This window comes from Gamsiella multidivaricata, assembly GCF_025024155.1.
Source record: "Gamsiella multidivaricata strain RSA 2152 chromosome Unknown BC939scaffold_11, whole genome shotgun sequence".
Lineage (NCBI taxonomy): Eukaryota > Fungi > Mortierellomycota > Mortierellomycetes > Mortierellales > Mortierellaceae > Gamsiella > Gamsiella multidivaricata.
The window spans coordinates 216,854-238,396 of NW_026251719.1; the positions used below are offsets into that span (position 1 = coordinate 216,854).

A 21,543-nucleotide genomic window follows, 5' to 3' on the forward strand; every position below is an offset into this window, starting at 1 on the left:
ACCAGACGTGTGAACAACCACCAAAAAAAAATGCATGGATGGAAAAAAATCCCTTTATGGTTTAAGAACGGATTGATTGGTAAAGTGAACAAGCACACAAAAAAAAAAAAAAAACACGAGATAGAACAGGTTGGGGGGACCGAAGGGAAGAAAAGCCATTCGGGGAACCGAGAATGAGCAGATGATGTAAAGACGAAAAAGAAAAGAAAAGAAAAAAAAAAGTAAAATGTGCACCGAGAAAAAAAATTCCCATGCGCGCAAAAAAGAAAGAAAAAATCCCCCTCCCCATACCATCCCCCATGAACCCGTTGCCTCCCCCCGGATCTCAATAGCAACAACACCCGAGAAGTACAGAGAGGGGCCCCAACAAACCAATTCATCAAATGACAATACATCGGTTCAGTAATAACCATCCCTCAAAAACGCGTCTTTTACATTTATAAAAATAAAAAATATAGAAAAATATGAAAGAGCGCAGCAGCATTTCCATGGACTTACGTTCTCCGAGGTAGTAATGGTATCCTGCAGCTCCGGCCCCAGCAGACAATGCCGCGATCACCAAGGTCGACATCATGCCGCCGCCGCCGCCGCCTCCAGAAGACTGCTGCTGGGGCTGCGCAGCATAGGTGCGGATGGCCGAGGAGAATCTTGTGGACGAACGAGCCATGGAGGGTGTGCCCACCAGCGCGAATCGCGCCGCGGACGTCAAAGGAGACGCCCGGAGGAGAATTCGAGGAGCAAAAGACATTTGTGTTTAGGCGAGTCGAGGTAGAATATAAAAGGGGAAAAAGACAAGATGGATGAGAGGAGAGAGAAAGAGAAGGTGTGGGAGAAGAAGAAGAAGAGCAGAAGAAGAAGAAGAGTGGGCGCTTTTATTCCGGTCCCACATGTCTTCCCCCCCTTGTTCCTCAATTGCGTACAGGAACACGTTTGTACTTGTTTTTTCCCCTCTCGGATCCGAACACGGCAAGCGAGTCGCAAGTGCTGCCCTCCTTCCCTCCCCTATATACCCCTCCCCCTCCTGGGTAACCCACCTTCGGACAACAACTCCCCGCGTCTCCGCAGGCATGCACACAACACATGTATCCACGCCAGGAGAATCGGGGCACAGGGTCGCCATCGCTACTCTTGTCCGCGTTCAGGCACCCCCCTCCCCATGATTGCACCTCCGTCCAAACACACCGCGCCCCGCCAATCGACCTCGGTTCCTCCCCGCAGGAACCGGATACTCAACACCCAAACAAAACACGGGTCCAGTCCTGCCGACTATTGACCGCCTTGCACAGCACTGACTTCGCCACCCCTAGATGGGCACACAACGCTTCTATCGCCTACATAGCAAAAAAAAAAAAAAAAACATACTCCACTGCGCAGCAGCCTGTTTTTTCGTTTGAAGCCGCCCACATTCCTCCCTTCCTCCCCTCCTTCGGAGCTCCGAAGGGGGGAGATCGAAACATTATCTTTAATCCTAACTCCGCTCCTGAACGCCTTCAAATAAAATAAAATATAAAAAAAACTGCCCGCGTCACATCAAACGCTTAAGCATCAAGGCCAACCATGGGCAACATGGCAACCACGGCAGGACATGCACACATCAAAGACACACCCAAATTTGTCTTCTCCCCCTCCCCACAAACACAGACACATACACCCCAACGGTCTTCAAATATTAACTTTGTAGCCATAACAACGAAAATATGTCAATATCTTTTTTCTTTTCTTTTTTTTTTTTATTCGCTCGTGTCCATGGATCCTATTATTCGTCCTTCTAATAGAAGCTACTTCTTCGACCAAATCTTTCTCCGTCGCTTCGCCGGATCCTGTTGCCGCTGCTCCTGTGCTTGACCCGCCGCTGCTGCCATAGCCGCCGCCTTCTCCAGCGCCTGACTAACCTTCTTCGTCTCCACAGGCACAACCTGTTGTTCCACAGTCTTGGCTGCCGAAACCAACACCTTCGGCTTGAATGTCGCCTTCTTGCTCGCCGGCGACGGCAACGATGGCGCATCATCATCATCCGAATCCTGGAACCGCCTCTCCGCCTCAATCTCCCACTCCTCCAACTCTTCCTCCTGTTCGTCTTGTTCCTTTGCCGGTTCTACTGTTGCTGTTGTTGGTGAAGCGGCGTTTGTAGCTCCTTGTTGTTGACGATGATGGTTGTGGTGATGGGGATGATGATGATGAAGATGACCATTGGGCTGACCCTCGTCGTCGCCATATCGGCTTCCTATCGTGAAGGCCTCCCACACTCGCTTTTTGTCTTCACGCGTCTGCTGACTGTCCCAGCCGAGTCCGACCTTGACCTGCTCCTCTATCGGTACCTCGGGTAGGTATTCCTCCAGCATCCTCAAATTCACCGGTCGGGACTCGATCTTTTGTGACAACGCAATCAACTCGGAGGGAGTCTTTGGTGCAAGCTATTAGAGCGATGGAGCGAGTGTATGCAGTAATGATCGTCAGCAAAGAGTCCTTAAACAATGAACCGGGTTTCCTGAAGTACCATCGATTGTTCCTTGCAAGTTGTTTCCATCCTGCAATCAAGAATCCAGATATCTCCACGGTGCGGATGAGCATGTTCATTCTATCGCTGCAACTCCAAAATTTGATCTTGACGAGGGTGCTGACTCTAATCCTGACGTTGAAGCCGCCCAAAAAAGATAACTCTGTATCCAGATATCCTATGATTCAACCGAAAAACGCGCCCTCCATGTCCAAACTAATCCTGCTGTACTCTCTATCTTGATCAGCTTCCATACTGGCTATTGGCTTACCTCCTCTCCTTTGCCGTTCAGGATCACACTTGTCACAAACCGCTCCGACTTCAACTTCTCATCCTGGGACGCCAGGTTGTAGATATCGACAAACAGACACAGGAACGGGTTCTGCTGAATCGGCACATAACGGTACAGGCAATGCAGCAGATACAGCGACATCACCCTAATCTCCCGTTCCTGGTGCTAAATCCATAGATAAGGAAAAGATGGCAGAGAAAAGGAGGTGCATATCATTAGTACGATGCCTTGTTGCTCTTTTCACAAGCACAGTGGGAGTGTAACATCCGACAAAAAAAAAAAAAAAAAAAAAAAAAAGAGAGAGAGAGACGATTAAAACAACGAATGAGATAATATTCCGCCATCACATGCACGTTCCCTCACGGCCCTCAAACAAACTGCACTCCCATGAAGAAAAATAATAATAATGCACCTGCATTCAACAATGGCGCCAATTCAAATAAGATGACTCTTTTTTTTCCTTTTACTTACCTCAGATGGACGACCCTGGGCGCCACAATTCTTCTCCAACAAGACCCTCAGACTCGACTGAACCGACTCGACTGCATTCAACAGATCCATGATCGCACATCCTGCCCGGAATTCCCGATCCGCTGCCACAGACGTCAGAAAATTGTTCCCCGTCCGCTGTAGAACATGGTCGAGATGGTTCCCGAGAAAGGCCGCAATCTCTTGCGATGGCACTGTGATCATAACTCTCCCCGTAAGCAGCCTCTCGCTCTCGTCTCTCGTTTTTCGTTCTTTCTCAAGTAACGTAAAAAGGTGCTCTAAGGCGATCTCGGGATCTCGGATTCTGCCCTTCTTATCGCCGTCGTCGTTATCGTTATCGCGATCGTGGTCGTGGTCGTGGTCGTTCTCGTGGTCCTAGGTTGTGGATGACGACGTTGCTATTGTCGATGCCGCCGTCGTAAATTACAACTTTGTTCTCGTTTCGAATCCAGGACGACAAAATGGGGATAGGACCGTGATTCTGAATCCGGAGATATCTTTCCTTCCGTTCAGAGAAAGATCTGATCTCGACTCACTGCTGAGACGTGTTTCTGTCCTGGGGGGATTATACGCCGAAATCAGGAGGTCAAACACAAAGTGATAAAATCGAGTCGATGTTTGAATTCCTTTCGTTTTTCTTCTTCTTCCAGATATAAAAACGTCGGCGTCCTGTCTGTTTTTCCTAGTAGCCATGACAAATAGAACAGAGAGAGAGGAATAAAGAAAGAAAGACGCGGGTTGATTAGAGCTGGCTTTCAAAGAGCAGATGCAGCAGTAGTGAAAGAAAGAGTGTTGTCGGAGAGAGACGGTAGCTGACTTTACCGGCTTAACAAGATACGATTGTGAGATGATGCGAGCAGTTGCTGGTTGCTCAGATGTAAACAAAGGCGCTAAGGAGAGCTGCGTTCGGTTTTTTCTTGACTGACTTGCAGCGCGCCCAAAAGGCAGAGAGCGGCACAGGAATTTTTTTTTTTTTTTTTTGATTCTGGATAGATTCCGTCTGTGCGAGGACGCCGAAATCGTGTACAAGTTCCCGTCTTCTTGACAAACAATAAAAAAAAAAGAAAAAAAAAGAAAAAACCGTTGAAAGTCTGATGGAAGAGAACAAAGAAAGAGGTAGAGGTGATAGAGACAGGAAAGGTGTGGTGGAATAGTTGATAATGCTAAGTAATTGGCAGTTGATGATAAAAAGAAACGAGGGTCAATTGAGAGAGAATGATTCAAGCCTTTTTGGCCGATATGAATTGGCGGCAAAGTGTGGTTGAAGATGAAAAGATGTGCCGTTGAAATGGTGTGTAAAGAAATAGAGAGAGGATGCTATCCTCTTTTTTTGTTTTTGTTTTTTGTTTTTTTCCTCTTGAAGAGAGTGCAGAATAGAGGTGTAGAAGCCGGTTGCAGGTCCAAGGCGCTGAAGCGGGACGAAGGAAACAAAAGGCGTGGGATGAAAGGGGGACAAAGCGCAGGTCCTTGGTTGGTTGATGGTTGATTGGCTAGTTGATTAGTTGGCTGGTTGGTTGGTAAAAGAACGAAAGAAAGAACGGAGGAAGGAAGGTGATCAACGGTGCCGGTGTTGATCCTGATGATTCCAAAGAGGCAGCAGAAAGTGATGGTGGAGCTGATTCAAGCGGTGCTGGTTCCTTCAGGACGAGTGCTTTGTCTACAGGGGCGCCTTTCTTTCCTTTCCTTTGAGCTCAAAAGAGACTATGTGTTTCCGGTGGCTTTCACACAGTCACCCGTTTCGCCTGCTGAAAAAGAGCCCAAGCGCGAGACTCGCGAAGGTTGAAGGTTCGTTACCCTCTGGAGTTGGGGGCTGAGGGGATATCCAGGTTGGTGCTGGAACCCATTGCACTATGGCATACCAACTGACGACCGTGCATTTTATTATTACATTCGTTCTACCTTGCAACAATAAAATAAACCGTGCCCAACTGCGACCTCTCCTCCTCCACAACCTCCAACCCGGCCTCCTGCACAATCTCCTCAATCTCCCTGTTCCAATAGCACCCATACTTATGCACATGTCGGTCCAATTGCTTCGCCTGCATATCCTTCATAAACCCCCAGCTACTATTCCCGTGCTCCAACAACAATAGTTTCCCGCCAGGCCGCAATACCCGCTTCATTTCCTTCAGCACCTGAACGGGATCCTCGAAACTACATAATCCGAATGTGTCGACCACGGTATCGAAACTCTGATCTGGGTATGGGATCGCAGCTGCATTCATTGTTTGGAAGCGAAGCTCTGTCTCGACCACCTGTGTCGGCTGTGCTGCTGCTGTCGTGGCTGTTGTTGTTGTTGCTGTCGCCATGTCTCCTGCCTGCTGCTGGTGCCTCAACTGCGCCCTCCGCTCCCCCTCCAGCTGTTTCCCCCTCCTCCGCTGATAATCCCATCGTCTCCCCAACTCACTCTCCTCGACCTTCCTCTTCAACACCTCCATCATCCCCTCCGAAAAATCAGAGAACACGATTTCTCCACAGCATCCTTTCGGATAATAATCCACATTCCGGCCCGTCCCCGACGCGATCTCAAGAACCCGTCCCGTCGCCTGTTGGAGAAGACGTTTCCGTCGACGTTGGATCCCGAGTAAATACTCGTGCAGACCAACTTCCTTATCGTATCCGGGGGCGAGTGTGTCAAAGATGCTTCGACGGACTGATTCCGAGGGGAGCATATCAGTGTCCTTGGCATTCGGGTCCGTCTTGGCTCCGGAAGGGAAGAAGGTGAGCGCGGCCGAGACACCGGTCGCGTAGGTCAGGAGACCGCCGATGATGAGCTGGGTTCGGGAAAACCGACTAAGAAACGACATTAAGGCAATGAGAGCGGAATGGAGTTGTCCTGTCCTGATGGAGGCTCCTGGAGGTCGAAGGATGATCCTGATCCCGAACGAAGAGCGATGAGCTCAAAGTAAAAAAAAAAAAAGAAAAAAAAAAAGGTTTTCGTGATCATAGTTTCGGGTTCGACGACTGTTATCAAAATTGGTGGCAAATCGATCACCATAGTACAGTCTTAGTAGTCTTTTGGGGCGGCTCAGATAGGCATATAGCCTCGAACACATTGCTCAAGGACACACATTCATGAACACCCCCTCGGTGAGTAGCCTCACCACATTCCCCCTCCCCCTTTTCCCCTCCATATTCTGCCTATATCCCAACGTTCTCAATGGTTTTGGTTCACTACTCACTTGTCATCTTTTCCAATAACTGATCTGCGCTAGAATCCCCCGTGGAATGTACCTTCCATCCACATCTCACGTAAAGCCGCCCAATTATTTTTTATTTTATTTTGTATCCGTCATATATTGCCTAAGCAAGCAAGCAAGCAAGCAAGCAAGCACAGCTCCTGCAATCGAACAACAATATAATCCCCCGATGCATGTACAAATGTTGTGTAAGCTGTATTCTCGTTTTTTATTATTACCAAAGATGCTAAACCAATTTAATATACACGTATATCATAAGGCTGGTCAGTAGGGGTAGCAGGAAAGGAAGGAAAAGTAGGCAAGATCAGCCCTTCTTTTTTAATAATGATGATCGTGTGTGTGTATGTGGATAAGTGTACTGGGTAGAGGTGTATGTAATGGGGTATGTGGGGGAAGGAAGGAAGGAGGGAAAGAGGAGAGGAAAGGAATTAAGAAACAACTAATAATGGGGAACTTTTGCTTCTAGTATCCATGCTGGTATCCACCTCCGACGTTCGAGTGTGCATACCCACCCTGGTTATATCCTCCGGCCTGCGAAGGAGCGTATCCACCACCGGCCTGCGAAGGAGCGTATCCGCCGCCGGCCTGCGATGGCGCATAGTCTCCGTGTCCATACCCACCACCGCCGCCGACCTGCGTCGCCGCATAGTCGCCATGTCCGTGTCCATAATTGCCATGGTCATTGTATCCGTGATCATAGCCATGTCCACCACCATATCCACCCTGATTATATCCTCCTTGGTCCTTGCCGGCAGCATAGTTCGGGTCATAATACTGATCATCCATCGAGCTCGGGAACGCAGTGTTGGCGGTGTACGGTGACTTGATCGCCGCTGGCTCTGAGGGCTGATCTCCCAACTGGCGCAGGTGCACAGTGTCGGACTCGTAGCTGCGGGGATAATCAGTATAGTCGTCTCCACGAATCTTGGACTGGAAATCGCGCGAGGGCTATCGACATTGAACGAAAAGAGAAAGATCCCATAGATTAGCATGAGTGCCAAAACAACAACAACAACAACAACAACCCCCTCCGAAATGCTCTCTCGGGTCTTGAGTCCGCTTCCTTTCTTTCTTGCTGGCGAGCAACTTACCGAAAGCTTCCACTTTCTAAAGACCCAGATACCAATGGCTGCAGCAATGACCACAGAGCCCACGACAATACCAGCCGTGGTTAGGTTTGCAGTACTACCGCTGCTACTCGATGAGGATGAGGTCGCAGCAGGAGGAGCGGTGGATGTGGTGCTGATCAGGGTTGATGACAGTGTGGTAGTCACGATCGGGGTCTTGGGCTTTGTGATGTCGGTCGAGGTAACAGGGGGGGCGGAACTCGTAGTGTTGGCGGCCGGGGGGGTCAGAGTGGCCGGTGTGGTTGGTGGTGGTACCGACGGTGCCGTCGTTGGAGCTGAAGTCGTCACTGCTGAGGTGGTTGGCTCATGCGTGGCTGTTGTTGTTGTTGTAGTAGTAGGAGCTGGGCAGAAGGGCGGGATGCATTGTGCGTTGACGGCGGAGCTGCATGCGAGCGCCAGTGCCAGGAGGAGGGCGATGTTCGATTTGATATGCATTGATTAGCGTAGGTTCGACAGACAGACAGCGGGTCCTTTCTTGAATAATCAAGCGGAAATTATATCCAACGGCTCGATCGCACTAATGGAAAATGGTCGATGGAGATAGCCCAAAACTGTTTACCGCAGAAAGAAGAGGGGGAAATGGGGGGGGGTGATGTTTAGTAGTGCGTTTTGTTAGTGACAAAAGAAAAAAAAAGGACGCCAAAAGATATTCCTCCCCCCTCGTTGCTCGCCAGACTATTCAGCCAAGTCAGATGGCCTTCTACATTCCATCGACATTGTTTTTGTCTGAAATAAAATGTGAAGCATTCAGTCAGGTGTAGCAACGACACGTAAGGAGGGGGAGCATAGATTGACATATCTATCTCATTCTGCCATGTTTCTATGCACACGATCGTCTTGAGCAGAGTTAAGCTGCTGCTGCTCCGCTACTGCTCGTTTGTTCCTGTAAAGCTTCGTTTCCCTCCCCCGGCGAAATAAAATATAATAAAAACGTCCTCAATGGCGCCGTGTAGAATTTCTCGCTTGGGCTGTCCGGGTGTGGGGAATGTGCTGAGTAAAATAAACTGCTGGTTCAATGCCCGCCCGTATTCTCTCGAGCGGGCACATGTAAGAGCTGGAAAAGGGATTTCGTACCTTGCAGAACGTACGCTTGACTGCGTGAAGTGTGGGGAAAAGCGAGGGGGGAGGCTGGACTCAGAGGAGACTCCTCGGTTGCATCAATAAAGTGATGAGGTGTGCAGTCGTGATTGTTGTAATGAGGGTGATTCAGGAACAGAAGAGGTGAGACAGGGCAAAGCGCCGAGAGGACCACTGCGACTTGTTGCACTGAATTTGCTGGGCGAGGGGGGGATAGCGACCAACAGAAAAAGAAAAGAAAAAAAGATGAAAAGATGGGGGCGGATGGGGGAGTCGAGAGGGATGAGGAGGAAAAGGAAGAGAGGAGAGAGAGGGAGAGCGAGAAGGCGCCAAAACACAACAACATTGGCCCAACTGTGTGTTGCGGGTAAGACGAACAGAGTTGAGGTGGGCCAATTTTAGAGGGATTGTTTGTTGTCTGTCTCCAGCGCTTCAGACACGCTTCCGCTTTTGCTTCACCGCAAACAAATGAGTGCCCTGAACCAGCATGCTCTCGTAAACCATTCTTTCGCATCCTATCCTATCAAATCATACCATCGCTCGTTGCTTGAGTAAACAACACCATCATCCGCCTCTCATCCACACACCACAGAACGAAAATCAGAGGGAGAAGGGCAAGTGCTACCTTCCTTTGCCCTGCGCCAGGGGCGCCAGCCAGGCTGTAGCGCCCATTCAGGACAGTTGCACTTCAAATCGTTACTCCCTAGCCCTCTCCGCCCGCCTCAAACCTTAGACGGCTCTCATCTCTCTAACATCCGGGAAAAAGCAATAATCTGCGGTAGACTCTCATGCTCATGCTCAATAATAATAAGGAAATAAGGAAAAAAGCTCGCATGTCTAGTTTATCGTACCCAGGATGTCAGGATGGAATGCTTAATTTTACTTTTTTTTTTCTCGCCCTTGAATTCCTCTCGTAAATACCCTACCAGGCTGGACGCTGTCGACTTCTACATCACTTTACAAAAAACATAAAAAATAAAAAAAGCACAGGAATGATTCGATTCGGCGGCATTTTTAGAGGCGTGCGGGCACATGTGCGACATCCCACCTCTCCCACCAACAAACAATCGCCGCCTCCTTCATAGTCCACCCTTCTTCTGAAAATGATACCTATATATTGCCTGTTGTACGACATTGCGCTTTTTTTTTCTTTTTTCTTTTTTTTTCATAGCGTAAAAACAAATAGCGGTCTTGAGCACGTTCTTTCTCCTATATCCACATCTGTTGACTTTCTTTATTGATACACATACCAATGGCGTTACTGTGTATGTTCATGGAAATCGTCTGGTGGACAAAACACAGTGCATCCTTCTTCTGTCTTCATTCGCTCTTTGTTATTCATGGTTCATTTTGCGATTATTTAATCTCGCCAGGACGAGTCCCTTGCAGTTTTTTTTTTTTTTTTTTTTTTTTTTGCCGATGGCTCAGTTCTCATAAACGTTCTTAGCTCTTGATTGCCAGATTCAATATCAAAGGTTACGTCTTCGTAGACGGGGCTGTTGCATCACAAGCGTGACAGATATTTCTCTCCCCCCCCCCACTCACCCCCTCTTGAAGGGTGGGAAGCAGATTAGAAAACGACGCTTGTTTTAGTAAGACTAGCAGCCTCCAGGCTCTGATAATTTTTCTTGCAATGATTCGCTATCCTATTGGTCTTTCGTCATGAGCAAAGCGCACGCTTGGTGTTTAATTTAGTGTAAGTCGCCCATGGCCCAAAAGTCCATTTTTGTTACTCACTGGACACAGCAGCCACAGTAAATAGTATATCTATGTCAATAGAAGTCAGTCAACTTTGCATTATAAATATGCCTTGAACAACCATTGAGTTCTGTGTACGTACCATGGGCGCAAAATAGCCTTAGATACACACTCGGCTCTCTGTCTGGATGAGAAGAATCAATGAAAGATGATGGATGGACTGAAATGATCTTTATTTTTAGAGTTTGAAGGCCCACAGCCCTAGCATTGACGCGTTTATCAAGCTATAACGTGTTAATATGCTGTTTTATTGTAGAGAACGAGCAAAGTGGACAATGGCCATGAGATTAAGAATACAACATAAAATTGATCTATGAGAGAAAAGAACGCTTTAAAAGGATCTAGTCGAGGTTCTTGTCGTCTACCATATTACTGTTCGAAAAAAAAAAAAAAAAAAAAGACCCTGACCTACTTCTTCATCATCTAGATACCAGTACCATCGTCAATGATTGTACCGTTGACGTCGGAAATGACAAAGTACTCCAAATCGTACGAGTCATGCGAGGTGTTCAAGGCAGCCCTAAACGACAGGATGTTGTTGGTGGCAGGTATGGCCAAGGTCAAGGATCTCTGGGTGGCACCGAGCTTCTTTGGGCCATTGTAGTCCTGGGTATAGCCTCCCAGGTGCTTGCCGCTGGTATCCTTGAGCGTCATGGCTGGGAGATGACTATCTGCGGCTTCCAAGCCACTTTGGCCGTTCTTGGCGGATTGAAATCGCACGCGGATTTTGGCGTTGGGGACCTCGTGTGGGTTAATCAAGCCTGCGATACCAACGACTAAACTCGCCCAGCCAACGATATTATCGACGAACAACATGGTGGATATAGGCGGATGGGTGAAAGAGGGGTGGATGTGTGGAAGGTGGTTTGGATGTGAATGAGAAGAGATTTACTGATCTGAAAAATAAAAACGTAATGACGGATCGAATGCTTTTATAGACATATTGGACAGCATCATACACTTTTTTCTTCGCTCCTTTGAATAATGTCCATTCCTCGATGCTGGGCTTCCCCAACGGCTATTGCTCACACCTCATGCAGTTGTACGGTCGAGTGTATGAGGAGGAAAGGTATGCTGGCATCCAGATGTGGGCATGTCTGTGCCACCGCACCACCTCACGCAAATCCCCTCGCCCTAGATTTCTTATTTCTTCTATGGTTTCCAGGCAAAGTCTTGCTGAGGTTGGATTGTGTGAGCGGGTTACCTGGACGGCGCCTCCTGAGCGGATTTTTGTTTGTCATTCATTATATTTAGAATCGTACTCGGCTCGCCTTTCGATCACAGCGCCCGGCTGCACGAGGATTGTCATAGCACAGCAGCATCGAATGTCTAGGCATGTAGCAGAACGCGCTTGTACCACGATTCTAAACGCTAATAAGCTATGCAACACTCACTTAATACATGCCTCTAGCTATACATGTATCTACCTGATTGGAAGGGAATATCTTTCCGGTAGCTTGACATCGGTTCGGATGTCTCAAAGTAGTACTTCCTTGGCGGCCATTGTGCATCCAAAAACAGTCTAGTTTTATACATGAATAAAGCTTGACTCGGGATCCCAGCTCGGTAGCTTATATCCTATAGGCTCCTGTTCTCGGAACCGCAACATAATGTAACACCCATGGAACTGACAAAGGTGGATGGGGGCAATCGTCTACTTGGAACGGGCAAGCAACGTTAAACCAGATATGCTTTCCGTGTGGGGTAATTCTGGAGACGCGACGTGGTTTGGGCTCGCGTAGCAGACGCAAGATAATCACGAGCCACTAGGGTCAATTGAAGTGAGTGCAAGTCTGTCCTCAACCTTAATTCGTGACATCCTCCTCGTCATGCACGGTTACTGTTACCCTGTGAGCCTGCTGTGAAAAAAGAATTCTCGTTATCCAGGTACGGTTTGTGAACGGCTTTATTTTTGTTCCGTATGATAATGTCATGGGGGTCTAATGAACATATAAAAACGAACCCTCTTCATCGTTTATTCATACAAACATACGCACATACACATACACAAGCACACACACAGACACCATTGTTGCCAGTTACTTTTCCAAGGCCTTCCATCAAGCCATTTCCCTTTTGAATTGGTACGCATTATAATGGATTACTTTTTCTTCTACTCCACATGTGTGTTAATTGTATCTTATTTATTTCCATGACTCTAGTTGCCATCGACTTTTAACGCGTCCAAACAATGCAGCGAATAGATGCAGGAGTCGTGGGTAACTTCGATGTCAATAATGCTATAAACTGCTCCAAATGTTGCTATAACTTGCCGGGAGAAGGCTACACCTTGCCAGGAGAAGTACCCGGGCCGGTCATCAACGGCACACACATGCTCAACGGAACAGACGTGATTCGCGTCTACCCAAGCCCAGTGGGCTACTTCCGCAACGATTCCGCGAGACCCATCTACATCCTTCCTTGTGCGATAGACTACATGGGTGAAAGTGTATACTACTACCAGCACTCTTCCTCGACCAAGCTTCACATGTCCACTGTGCTGTTCCTTGCTCTCATGTTGATCGGCTTGGTCCTTCCTTTATATCAATAAAGACGCATCTTCTTTTCACGCCTGGTTGTCAAACATTTCCTGTTGATGCTGTTGATGATGTTGCTGAAGTTGGTGGACTCATTGGCTATAGGTATGGTAGCCGACTGGGTGAAAAACTGCAGTGTATCCTGATCCGTTGAAGCATACCAATGTGAATACAATAAGGTAGAGACGCTTGACACAACCAATATCGCGAATCAGACGAGCTTGGGCATCAAGCACCGTGGGAGTCGTGACAGAAAGGATGACTGGAGAGATGGAGGATGAAGGCGATATTGGAGACCAGAGATCATACGATCGGCTGTTGGGGATAGAAACAAAGGAGAATTGCTTGCACAGAGGTGACAATTCTGGCATGAACTACTGTACTTGCCAAGTAGGATTATTGGAATGATAAAAAAGAACTTGTTCTCTCTTTTTTTTTTTTTTTTTTTTAATAGAATTTGCGTTCCCTTGCTTGGGTGAAGGAGTTATACACAATGTTTTTTTCGTAGCCATAAGAACCTTAAAATAATGGCCAGCAAACGACGCGCCTTCAACTTTTTTGCGCATGTCTAGGGAATGAGACCAGCTCCATCGGAGAAAACTATTTATAAAGACTTTTTTGCCGACTCTCATTCTTTGGCCCCAAGGTGCTCAATCATATCACCATCGCTCTTGAAATCGGATGCGGAATACATGGAGATACCGAAACAAAGTTAGTCCGCCAGAATGGGATGAGGACGGGGCCAGGGGTAAAAAAAAAGCAAAGAAGGAGGTTGAACCATATTTGACAGGGATAACTCACAGCTGTTCTTTCGTCAGGGGAAGGACGCGTGGTCTAAAAAAAAAAAAAAAAGGTAGGCAATACTTCCCCACGTGATGCATCCCTTGGACTTGACCATTCGTTTCCCCCATTCCTAACTTCTCGCCTTTTCCCCTTTCAATCCTCAACCAGCATCTACTTTTTTTTTTTTTTTTTTCTTCTTGACAGAAAATCCTCGACATCACAAATATATCAACTATGGTAAGAGGATTCACTCAACTGGGACAGGACACGGACTTTATCGACTGAGTCAAGGACAAGGAATCAGCATCAGGCACCAGGGATGCGTGGAACATCCTTTTTTAGAGGACCGCAGACGGACGGGGATCGCGTCTTGTCAGTGGCTCAAAACGGCTTCCTTCACCATGTACTAATCCTACTGCTTTCTTCCTGCCAAATACTTTGATATCCGTGTAGGCAACCATCAACGAAGATCAAATCAGCGGTACGCAGCAGTTTTTTCACCTTTTGGATATCTCTCCCACCCCCGTCCTCTCCCAGCACGTCCTTCTCATGAAAAAGGAAAAAAGGACAGAGCGGAAACTCGTCCGCGTGAACACTGAATGGCTTTCGATAGAACGCATTGGAATACCACAGTTTCCGAGCGAGCGAACGTAACTGGAAACTTTTTTTCGCTGCTCTACCACTATCGATTCTGACCCAGACTTTCCCTCCCCTTGTTCCTCATCTTTGCCGATTGCAACAATAACAGAGTTCAAGGAGGGCTTCAGCTTGTTCGACCGCAAGGGCAACGGAACCATCGAGGCATCCTCCCTCGGCGACCTCCTGCGCGCCATGGGTCAGAACCCCACTCAGGCCCAAGTCCGTGATCTCGTCGCCCAAGCTGACCCATCAGGTACCAACCTTTCAAACCCCCTTCTTTTTTCGTGAATGGGACACTAAAAGAAGACAACGGCAGCAATTGACACCTTTTTTATTTTATTTTTTTCTTGGCCTTGGTCTGGGAAATATAGGCTCGAACCTCATCAACTTTGACACGTTCTTGAAGGTGCTGATGCGTCCGGACGGATTCAAGCCTGCGGGGACATACCAGGAATTCATCAACGGCTTCAAGGTCTTTGACAAGGAGGGCAACGGATACATCTCTGTTGGCGAGCTGCGTTATGGTAACGTCTTGACTTTTTGCCGCTCACAAAAAAATCTGATGTCATTGTTAAAGAGAGAAAAATCAGGGGAAAAAAGAAAAAATATGGTAAACTAACGGTTTCTGCTACTTGCTACTCTTTTTTTTTTTTATAGTGCTGACAAACTTGGGCGAGAAGCTGACGGATGCCGAGGTCGATGAGCTGATAAAGGGCGTTGAGACCGACAAGAGCGGAAAGGTCAATTACGAAGGTAATGTGGGAATCCAACCATTCTTCATTCTGCTCTTGAACTCATACATGCACACTCGTATGTAGGACAGAGTGGATGTTTTAAGACCACAAAGCGGAAGAGCTGATCCCATTTCTTTTTTTTTTTTTTCCTTTGTTCCTCTCGATATCCTTAGATTTCGTCAAGATGATCTTGAACTCGTAAACATATAACCCCTCCCCTCCCTCTCTTCAGAATTCGATTATTTTTTTGTTCTCCTTTTCTTTGTCGCCAGATTTCCGTGCCGTAGTGTCTTTGTTTTTTCTTTCTCATTCAAAATGTATACCTAAAAAACCGAACTCATCATTCAACGGATTCGTCGGGACTGTAAGGCACATAAGCAAACCATTCAAAAACTCCAACGAAAATAAAAAAAACTGTAGTTGCGAATACGACAACGTTTCTGTCGATTGTATTTAAACATTACTTTATGCTCTTGGATGCTAGAAAGACTTCTTTTTTCTCCTTTCTTTTTTTTTTATACAACGTGTATGAGATGGGAATGTAAAAAGCAAATTATGATAGCAGTGGAAAACGAGCAAAGAAAGAAAAAAAATGCGTTATGAATGCATGGGCGAAAAAAAGGACAATGGGCATCATGCAAAAGAAAAGAAAACCAAAAACCCCCCAAAACCCCCAGTTAAAAAAAAAAAGAAACCTCTCCCGTCTATGGATACCCCGCATACCGGTACGGCTCCTGCTCACGGTCCAGATGCGGACGTTCATGTTGTAGTGGCTTCTGATCCACCTCCACCATCCCCAATCCCAACTCCACAACAGCCCCTCCAGCACCCTTATTATCCTCGACCGACAGTGGTCCTCCAAGGTACCGCGACGGAGGCGTCACCGTCGCACGGGTATCCTCCTCTCCATCCGGAAGGCTCTCGCCATCGTCGGGCGCAAGCGTCGGTGGTGTGGACGGATTCGATAAAGAAGTAGACGTCTTTGTCGATTTCTTGGATGTGGATGAAGATAATGTCGAGGGCGACGAACTTGTGGACGAAGACTGGGATATCGTCTTCTGGGCCTTGACTCCATTAGATCTTATGTGCGATACATCGGACGAAGAAGAAGAGGGCTCGACCTTGACCTTGACCGCCACTGACGGACGACGTCCACTCTCCAACCCCGGTCGTCCTACTGCTATTGCCGTTGCTGCTGCTGCTGCTGAATGGTAATGTCCGTTTCGGAGCGCCGTGAGCATCTGGATATCATTGTTCTGTGCCTCCGTCATAGCCGAAACACGTTCTGACTGTGGAGGCGGCGAGGATGACAACGACTTTGCCGAGATCGGAGGCGACGAACTCGAAGAAGAAGACGAGGAGCCCACGGAATTAACGAGCGCCCCTCGTTGCTTGCTGACCATGCTCACTACCGGATCCTTATCTCCCTCTCGAGACTCGTCCATCCCCAACAGGATCGCGGCAGCCTCCATCAGCTGCACCTGTTGGTGTTTTGACAGAAGAAATTTGGTGGCGCTCTATCGTGTCATTCAGGAGAAAGAGAAGAGGAATAACGCGCATTAGGGGTTTCGCACTAACTAATCGTACTTTTTTTTTTGCCACTAAAAAATAAATAAACTACTTCTTACCTTCCAATACACAGAATGCAACCACCGGTGCTTCCACAAACAGTTCGGATGCTTATACACCTTCCCACAATCCATACACTTGTGCACCTCCGAAGATTCCTGCTGCTGGTGATGCTTCTTATTCACTCCCGCGCTACCACCACTACCGCCACCGTCCTGACTACCCGCTCGCCCACTCCGCGCACCATCCTGCTTGATCTCTCCATCATCCTCATCATCCTCATCCTCCAAATCCACGACCATCCCCTGTGACGATGCCGCCCGAGACCGCACAGACTGCGCAGACTGCCGACCGCTTGCTGGCCCATTATGGCTCTGCAGGTACGACCTATCGTCCCTCTGCTGTTCCTGCTGCTGTGGCTGCTGTCGTTGAGACCGATGACTCTGCGCGTACACATGCTGCTGTTGGTGGTGCGGGTGATGAAGATCAGCATGCGCAAGACGCGATCCAGGATGTGACCCGTGCGCAAGATCATAATGTGGTCCAGCACGTTGCTGTTGCGACGGGCGTCGACCACCATGCGCGTGCGGATGTGCGTCGCGCGTATGCAGATGTTGCTGTTGCTGCTGTTGCTGCTGCTGCTGCTGAATCTGGATCGGGTGCTGATGCTGTGAATGCGTCCTCGAGTGTGACCTATGCTGAGGAGGCGCCTGATACGGATGTCCATGCTGCTGTCCCGACGAAGGGCCATGGGTCCGACTAGGTCCGCCTTGGGTCTGGATCTGGGGAGGGGGCGCGGAGAAGGTCGAATGCGCGGTGCTCCCGCCAGAAGAAGAATTGTTTTGCGAGTACTGGACCCCATAGTGGCCCTGATTGTTCGTTGAGGGTGAGGATGATGACGAGATCGAGGGTTTGTTGGTGATAATGGGTTTCAGGGTGTGATCCGGGACGTTGGGATGAGATCGGGAGTGAGAGCGTGAATGAGAATGGGGCCTGCTGGGATGTTGTTGCTGCTGTTGTTGCTGTTGCGGTGGTTGCTGTTGATGGTGTGCTGGCGGTGATGATGGTTGCTGCTGGTGATGGTGATGGTGGTGGTGGTGTGGTGGTAAGTTGAGGTGTTGGTGTTTTTGTGTCTGTGGTGGGGTTGGATAATCAAATGAAGATTCGGGCTGTGTCACCATTCCAAAGCTTGGATGGCGCGCGTGAAAATGGTCAAGGCTCTGATTATGACTTTGACTACGGCTTCGGCTGTGCGAGTGCTGCTGTTGATACCCATGCGATTGTTGGTGTGGTTGCTGCTGCTGCTGCTGCTGTTTCTCGCGAGGCGCATTGTGGGGTGCATTGGCGGGATGCAATGTTGCTGCTGCTGTTATTGCTCCTCCTGCGTTTTGCACTTTCCCCTGTGCTTTCCCTTGTGTTTTTCCTTGTACCTGTGCTTGAGCTTGTACCTGTGCTTGAGTTTGTGCTTGTGCTTGTGCTTGTGCTTGTACTTGTGGTTGTACTTGCGACCGTGCATGAGGCGCATGCATGTGCTCGTGATCCCCGTGCAGCTGTTGAAGTGGTTGAGACTGTTGCTGTTGTTGTTGAGGATGAGGACCTTGTTGCCGTTGTGTTGGGGCGGGATATGGTTGCTGCTTCTGTTGCTTCACCATCATGCCAGGCGGCGGGTCGACTGGTGCTAGAGATGATGCCGAGGTCGAGGAGTAGGAGCGGGCGTGGGAGGGGCGAGAGGAGGCGGCAGTTGGTTGTTGCTTTGGCGGAATGTTTTGAGATGACAGCGACGACAACGACGATGGCGATGATGGATATGGGTGGCGATGGTTTGGATGGTGCTGTTGTTGCTGAGGATGATGCTGTGGGTGGTGGTAGGGATGGGAATGATATGGCTGTGGATGATGGTACGTTGGCTGTGGATGCAGGCCAGAGGAGGAAGGAGGGGGAGGGACGGTTGGTCCTGAGGGGGATGAAGAGACCATGGGGGGAGGGGAGAGTGGGGGGAAGGGATGGACGCAATAAAAAAAAGGAAGAAATTGAAATCTGAACTGAGGATGTGGATGGGGATGGAAAGGAGGAGAGCACGGAGCAGCTGTTTTATGAAAATGGGTTGCTGCTGCTGCTGCTGTTGTTGTTGTTGGTTGTTGTTGTTTTCGGCTATTGCTGCTGCTCTTGCGTGCGTGCTCAGGAGGATCCTCTCTTCTCGTTCTATGAGTAAAATCAATGGATTGAAGGGATGGTTCGAGGAGGGGTGAGTGTGCCATTCCACTTGTCCTGTCCCAGTTTATGATGACAAGGAGATTGATCGACAGGGATGAGAGGAGACCCAGCCATCCGTGTTTAAAGATCTCTTCTCTTTCCCTCGCTCCCTTCTCTTCCTTTGCCGTCTCCCGTATACTTTGTCATCCAGATTGCGCATGGACTTTGAGGACCGTTATTGCATACACACACAACAGACATCGACAGGACCCACATGTCGATGAAGAAATTATATTTTTTATAGAACGTGGTCGGGTTTGGAATAAAAATGGTCGCACAAGAATATATGCGGCATGGTCAGACTGCACTGCAACGGGGAAAAGCAAAAGAGAAACCTTCTCCTTTCCCTCCGACGAGCTGTGTGCCCCTGACCCTGATCTGTAAGGAGGCGCGACGGTATGTCGGTATCCAACATAGAAATGGGAAAGAAGACGAAGAGGAGAGAAGGTCGTCGTCTTACTGAACTACTGCAGGAAAATAAAATAAAGTTGTGTGCTGCATCCTCTCGCAATTGAGTTTGAAAAAAAAAACCGGCCGCATTGGGATATATAGTAGATTCGATATGGGACATGAACATAAAAGTGCTCCTTCCATCGGACTCTTTTTTTTTTTTTTTTTTTTTTTTTACGAAACCATGAACATATCCAATGAGGCATAAAAAATAAAAAAATGATCAACAAGGAAAAAAGAAAAAAAAAATCTCAGGGCTCAATGGAGTGCCTCTTTTCATGACAACGTCTAAGGAAGGCATGGCCAGGGACCACAAGAACCGCGATGTGAAGAAGGGGAGAGCACATAGCTTCAATATATCTCCAGAGGGAAAGAAGGCATAGTTATTCAATGTATAGAAAAACGCGTGGTACCTTTACCCTTATTCCTTTTGATCAGGTCGCGGGTCGAAGAAGGGAACTTTGTTCTGCAGGAATGGAGATGCAATGGATTGCCGGTATTGTAGACTATGCAGAACAAAGTAGGGAAGAACGGGCGCTGGCGATGAAAAGGGCAAGGTGTAGAGTAAGCGGACGAGTGTGAGAGAGGAACGAAGATGCCGTAGTGGATAAAAAAAAAAATTATAAAAAAAAGGTTGTGTGTGTTTACATTAGACCCTCGTCAGCTTCCCCCTTCTCCTTGCGTGGGCAGAGGTTTGTCTTTCATCCTCAGAGAATTGGTTGCAATGGGATTGGACGGGAGGTTTGGCTGTCCACTGTCTCATAACAAAATGAATGGGGGACGAAGGTTGGTGGTGGAGATATAAAAAAAAAAGGTCTGCAGGATGTATCATAAGGATGTACCACAAACAACAAATACAAAAAAAAAAAAAAAAAAAAAAAATGCAAAGAACATCAATCCCAGGGATGTATGTAATAATACCCTTTCCCCCAGCCCTACCCTACCCGACCCAATCCAGCCCTGACCCTGACCAGGACACGCATCCTGGTGATCCTTCATAGTCCTGTCCTTCCTAGTCCTCTCCATCGTTGTCAATTGCGAGCGGTCGAAACTATTTGAGAATTGGTGGCAAAAGGCACGCTGTACCATACCTGTTCCGTATTTTATTCCTGGTTCTTTTTATCGTACGAGATATATGGCCGGGTCGAGTGCAGAGGAGAGCTTGTGGATGCTCGAGAAAGATCAAAGAAAAGACGGTGTAGACAAGGACGGAAGAAAGGTGTTGCGTGCTTGCTTCCTTGTGTGGTTCTTGGGTAGGGAATGCAAAAAAAAAAAAACTAAAAATATTTTCTTTTATGTCGGACAAGAAAAAAAAAAAAAAAGAGATGACACTACGTGTTGTCTTTGTCAGGGTTCTTCCTAAGGTCGTTGTTGGAGCAGCGAAGGCAAGGAGGAGAAGAAAGAGGAAGGGACGAGTGGGAGTGAAGGGACGAGGAGGCGAAGGGGAGGTGAAGAGGTGTGGAGAAGAGCGAGAGCGAGCTGTCTGGTCTTGCGGGCAGGAATATGGAAACAGACCCTGGGACTATGGAAAAAGAGAGTCGAAGGACAACAATCAAAAATGAAAACAGAAAAAAAAAAAAAAAGACTGCCCTGGTTAAGGTTTCGTTCTCCGATCCACGCCCTGCTTGTTCTTTCAATCGACCCTGTCATTGTCCGCCAACAACAACAAAGGCAACAAATAGGTCCTGACCCCAGCACACGCCCCGCCTGCACGCCACCCACCACACGCAAGTACAGAGAAGTATGTGGCCGGACCGTAAGCAGCGCACGAACCATACCCGCGGCACCCACTACTGGAGTCCTTTCATCCTTCTTTCCCACCCTCCCCTGTGTCTCTCCCCCCGCCATCACAGTCCTCCCCCAGGGCACGATCTTCTCACTCCCTCACTCCCATGTAGAAAATGCCTCCTCCCCATCCCCCTCGCTCGCTTCCACCGCAGATGGATCGTCCACGGGACCAAGGCCCGTCTAGACACTTGAAAGAGCGCGTTTCGATTTGGTGGCAATGGAACATCGATGTGTCGCTGGCTTTGTTTCATTTGTCGTTGCCATATATGGCCTGCCCGTGCCAGGATCGCCCTCGCATGGATGAGACACTGTGCAGGAAATATAAAAGCAATACACAGACCATCTTTCCC

General features: G+C 48.2%; 9 protein-coding genes across 9 annotated transcripts; 2 read left to right on the forward strand and 7 right to left on the reverse strand.

Annotated features, from left to right (window-relative positions):
- Positions 1-1,729: 1,729 nt before the first annotated feature.
- BC939DRAFT_24818 (uncharacterized protein) lies at positions 1,730-3,943 on the reverse strand. The gene is made up of 3 exons (XM_051550979.1): positions 3,261-3,943; positions 2,769-2,954; positions 1,730-2,414 (listed from the first exon to the last, which is right to left on the reverse strand). The coding sequence occupies exons 1-3, from the start codon at positions 3,480-3,482 to the stop codon at positions 1,779-1,781; spliced, it is 1,044 nt and encodes a 347-aa protein (XP_051415458.1). The 5' UTR covers positions 3,483-3,943; the 3' UTR covers positions 1,730-1,778.
- Positions 3,944-4,989: 1,046 nt separating this feature from the next.
- Positions 4,990-6,183, reverse strand: BC939DRAFT_441722 (S-adenosyl-L-methionine-dependent methyltransferase). Its single transcript, XM_051554283.1, has one exon. The coding sequence runs from the start codon at positions 6,083-6,085 to the stop codon at positions 5,174-5,176; it is 912 nt and encodes a 303-aa protein (XP_051415459.1). The 5' UTR covers positions 6,086-6,183; the 3' UTR covers positions 4,990-5,173.
- A 36-nt stretch (positions 6,184-6,219) lies between these two features.
- BC939DRAFT_24871 (uncharacterized protein) lies at positions 6,220-6,828 on the forward strand. The gene is made up of 2 exons (XM_051550984.1): positions 6,220-6,368; positions 6,537-6,828. Exons 1-2 carry the CDS (start codon positions 6,354-6,356, stop codon positions 6,747-6,749), a joined length of 228 nt encoding a protein of 75 aa, XP_051415460.1. The 5' UTR covers positions 6,220-6,353; the 3' UTR covers positions 6,750-6,828.
- A 112-nt stretch (positions 6,829-6,940) lies between these two features.
- BC939DRAFT_500230 (uncharacterized protein) lies at positions 6,941-8,040 on the reverse strand (the record flags this gene model as incomplete). Its single annotated transcript, XM_051560021.1, has 2 exons — positions 6,941-7,426; positions 7,570-8,040. The coding sequence occupies 2 exons, from the start codon at positions 8,038-8,040 to the stop codon at positions 6,941-6,943; spliced, it is 957 nt and encodes a 318-aa protein (XP_051415461.1).
- Positions 8,041-10,824: 2,784 nt separating this feature from the next.
- Positions 10,825-11,332, reverse strand: BC939DRAFT_441727 (uncharacterized protein). The gene has a single exon (XM_051554284.1). It carries the CDS (start codon positions 11,254-11,256, stop codon positions 10,864-10,866), a length of 393 nt encoding a protein of 130 aa, XP_051415462.1. The 5' UTR covers positions 11,257-11,332; the 3' UTR covers positions 10,825-10,863.
- Positions 11,333-13,939: 2,607 nt separating this feature from the next.
- On the forward strand, positions 13,940-15,592 carry BC939DRAFT_441729 (EF-hand protein). Its single transcript, XM_051554285.1, has 6 exons — positions 13,940-13,997; positions 14,214-14,241; positions 14,509-14,652; positions 14,771-14,923; positions 15,057-15,152; positions 15,307-15,592. The coding sequence occupies exons 1-6, from the start codon at positions 13,995-13,997 to the stop codon at positions 15,333-15,335; spliced, it is 453 nt and encodes a 150-aa protein (XP_051415463.1). The 5' UTR covers positions 13,940-13,994; the 3' UTR covers positions 15,336-15,592.
- On the reverse strand, positions 15,593-18,249 carry BC939DRAFT_441732 (uncharacterized protein). The gene is made up of 2 exons (XM_051554286.1): positions 16,762-18,249; positions 15,593-16,650 (listed from the first exon to the last, which is right to left on the reverse strand). Exons 1-2 carry the CDS (start codon positions 18,229-18,231, stop codon positions 15,838-15,840), a joined length of 2,283 nt encoding a protein of 760 aa, XP_051415464.1. The 5' UTR covers positions 18,232-18,249; the 3' UTR covers positions 15,593-15,837.
- BC939DRAFT_441744 (uncharacterized protein) lies at positions 18,101-20,700 on the reverse strand. Its single transcript, XM_051554287.1, has 4 exons — positions 20,497-20,700; positions 20,350-20,417; positions 19,825-19,942; positions 18,101-18,904 (listed from the first exon to the last, which is right to left on the reverse strand). The coding sequence occupies exons 2-4, from the start codon at positions 20,386-20,388 to the stop codon at positions 18,381-18,383; spliced, it is 681 nt and encodes a 226-aa protein (XP_051415465.1). The 5' UTR covers positions 20,389-20,417; positions 20,497-20,700; the 3' UTR covers positions 18,101-18,380.
- On the reverse strand, positions 20,689-21,543 carry BC939DRAFT_25029 (uncharacterized protein). Its single transcript, XM_051550992.1, has one exon. The coding sequence runs from the start codon at positions 21,251-21,253 to the stop codon at positions 20,765-20,767; it is 489 nt and encodes a 162-aa protein (XP_051415466.1). The 5' UTR covers positions 21,254-21,543; the 3' UTR covers positions 20,689-20,764.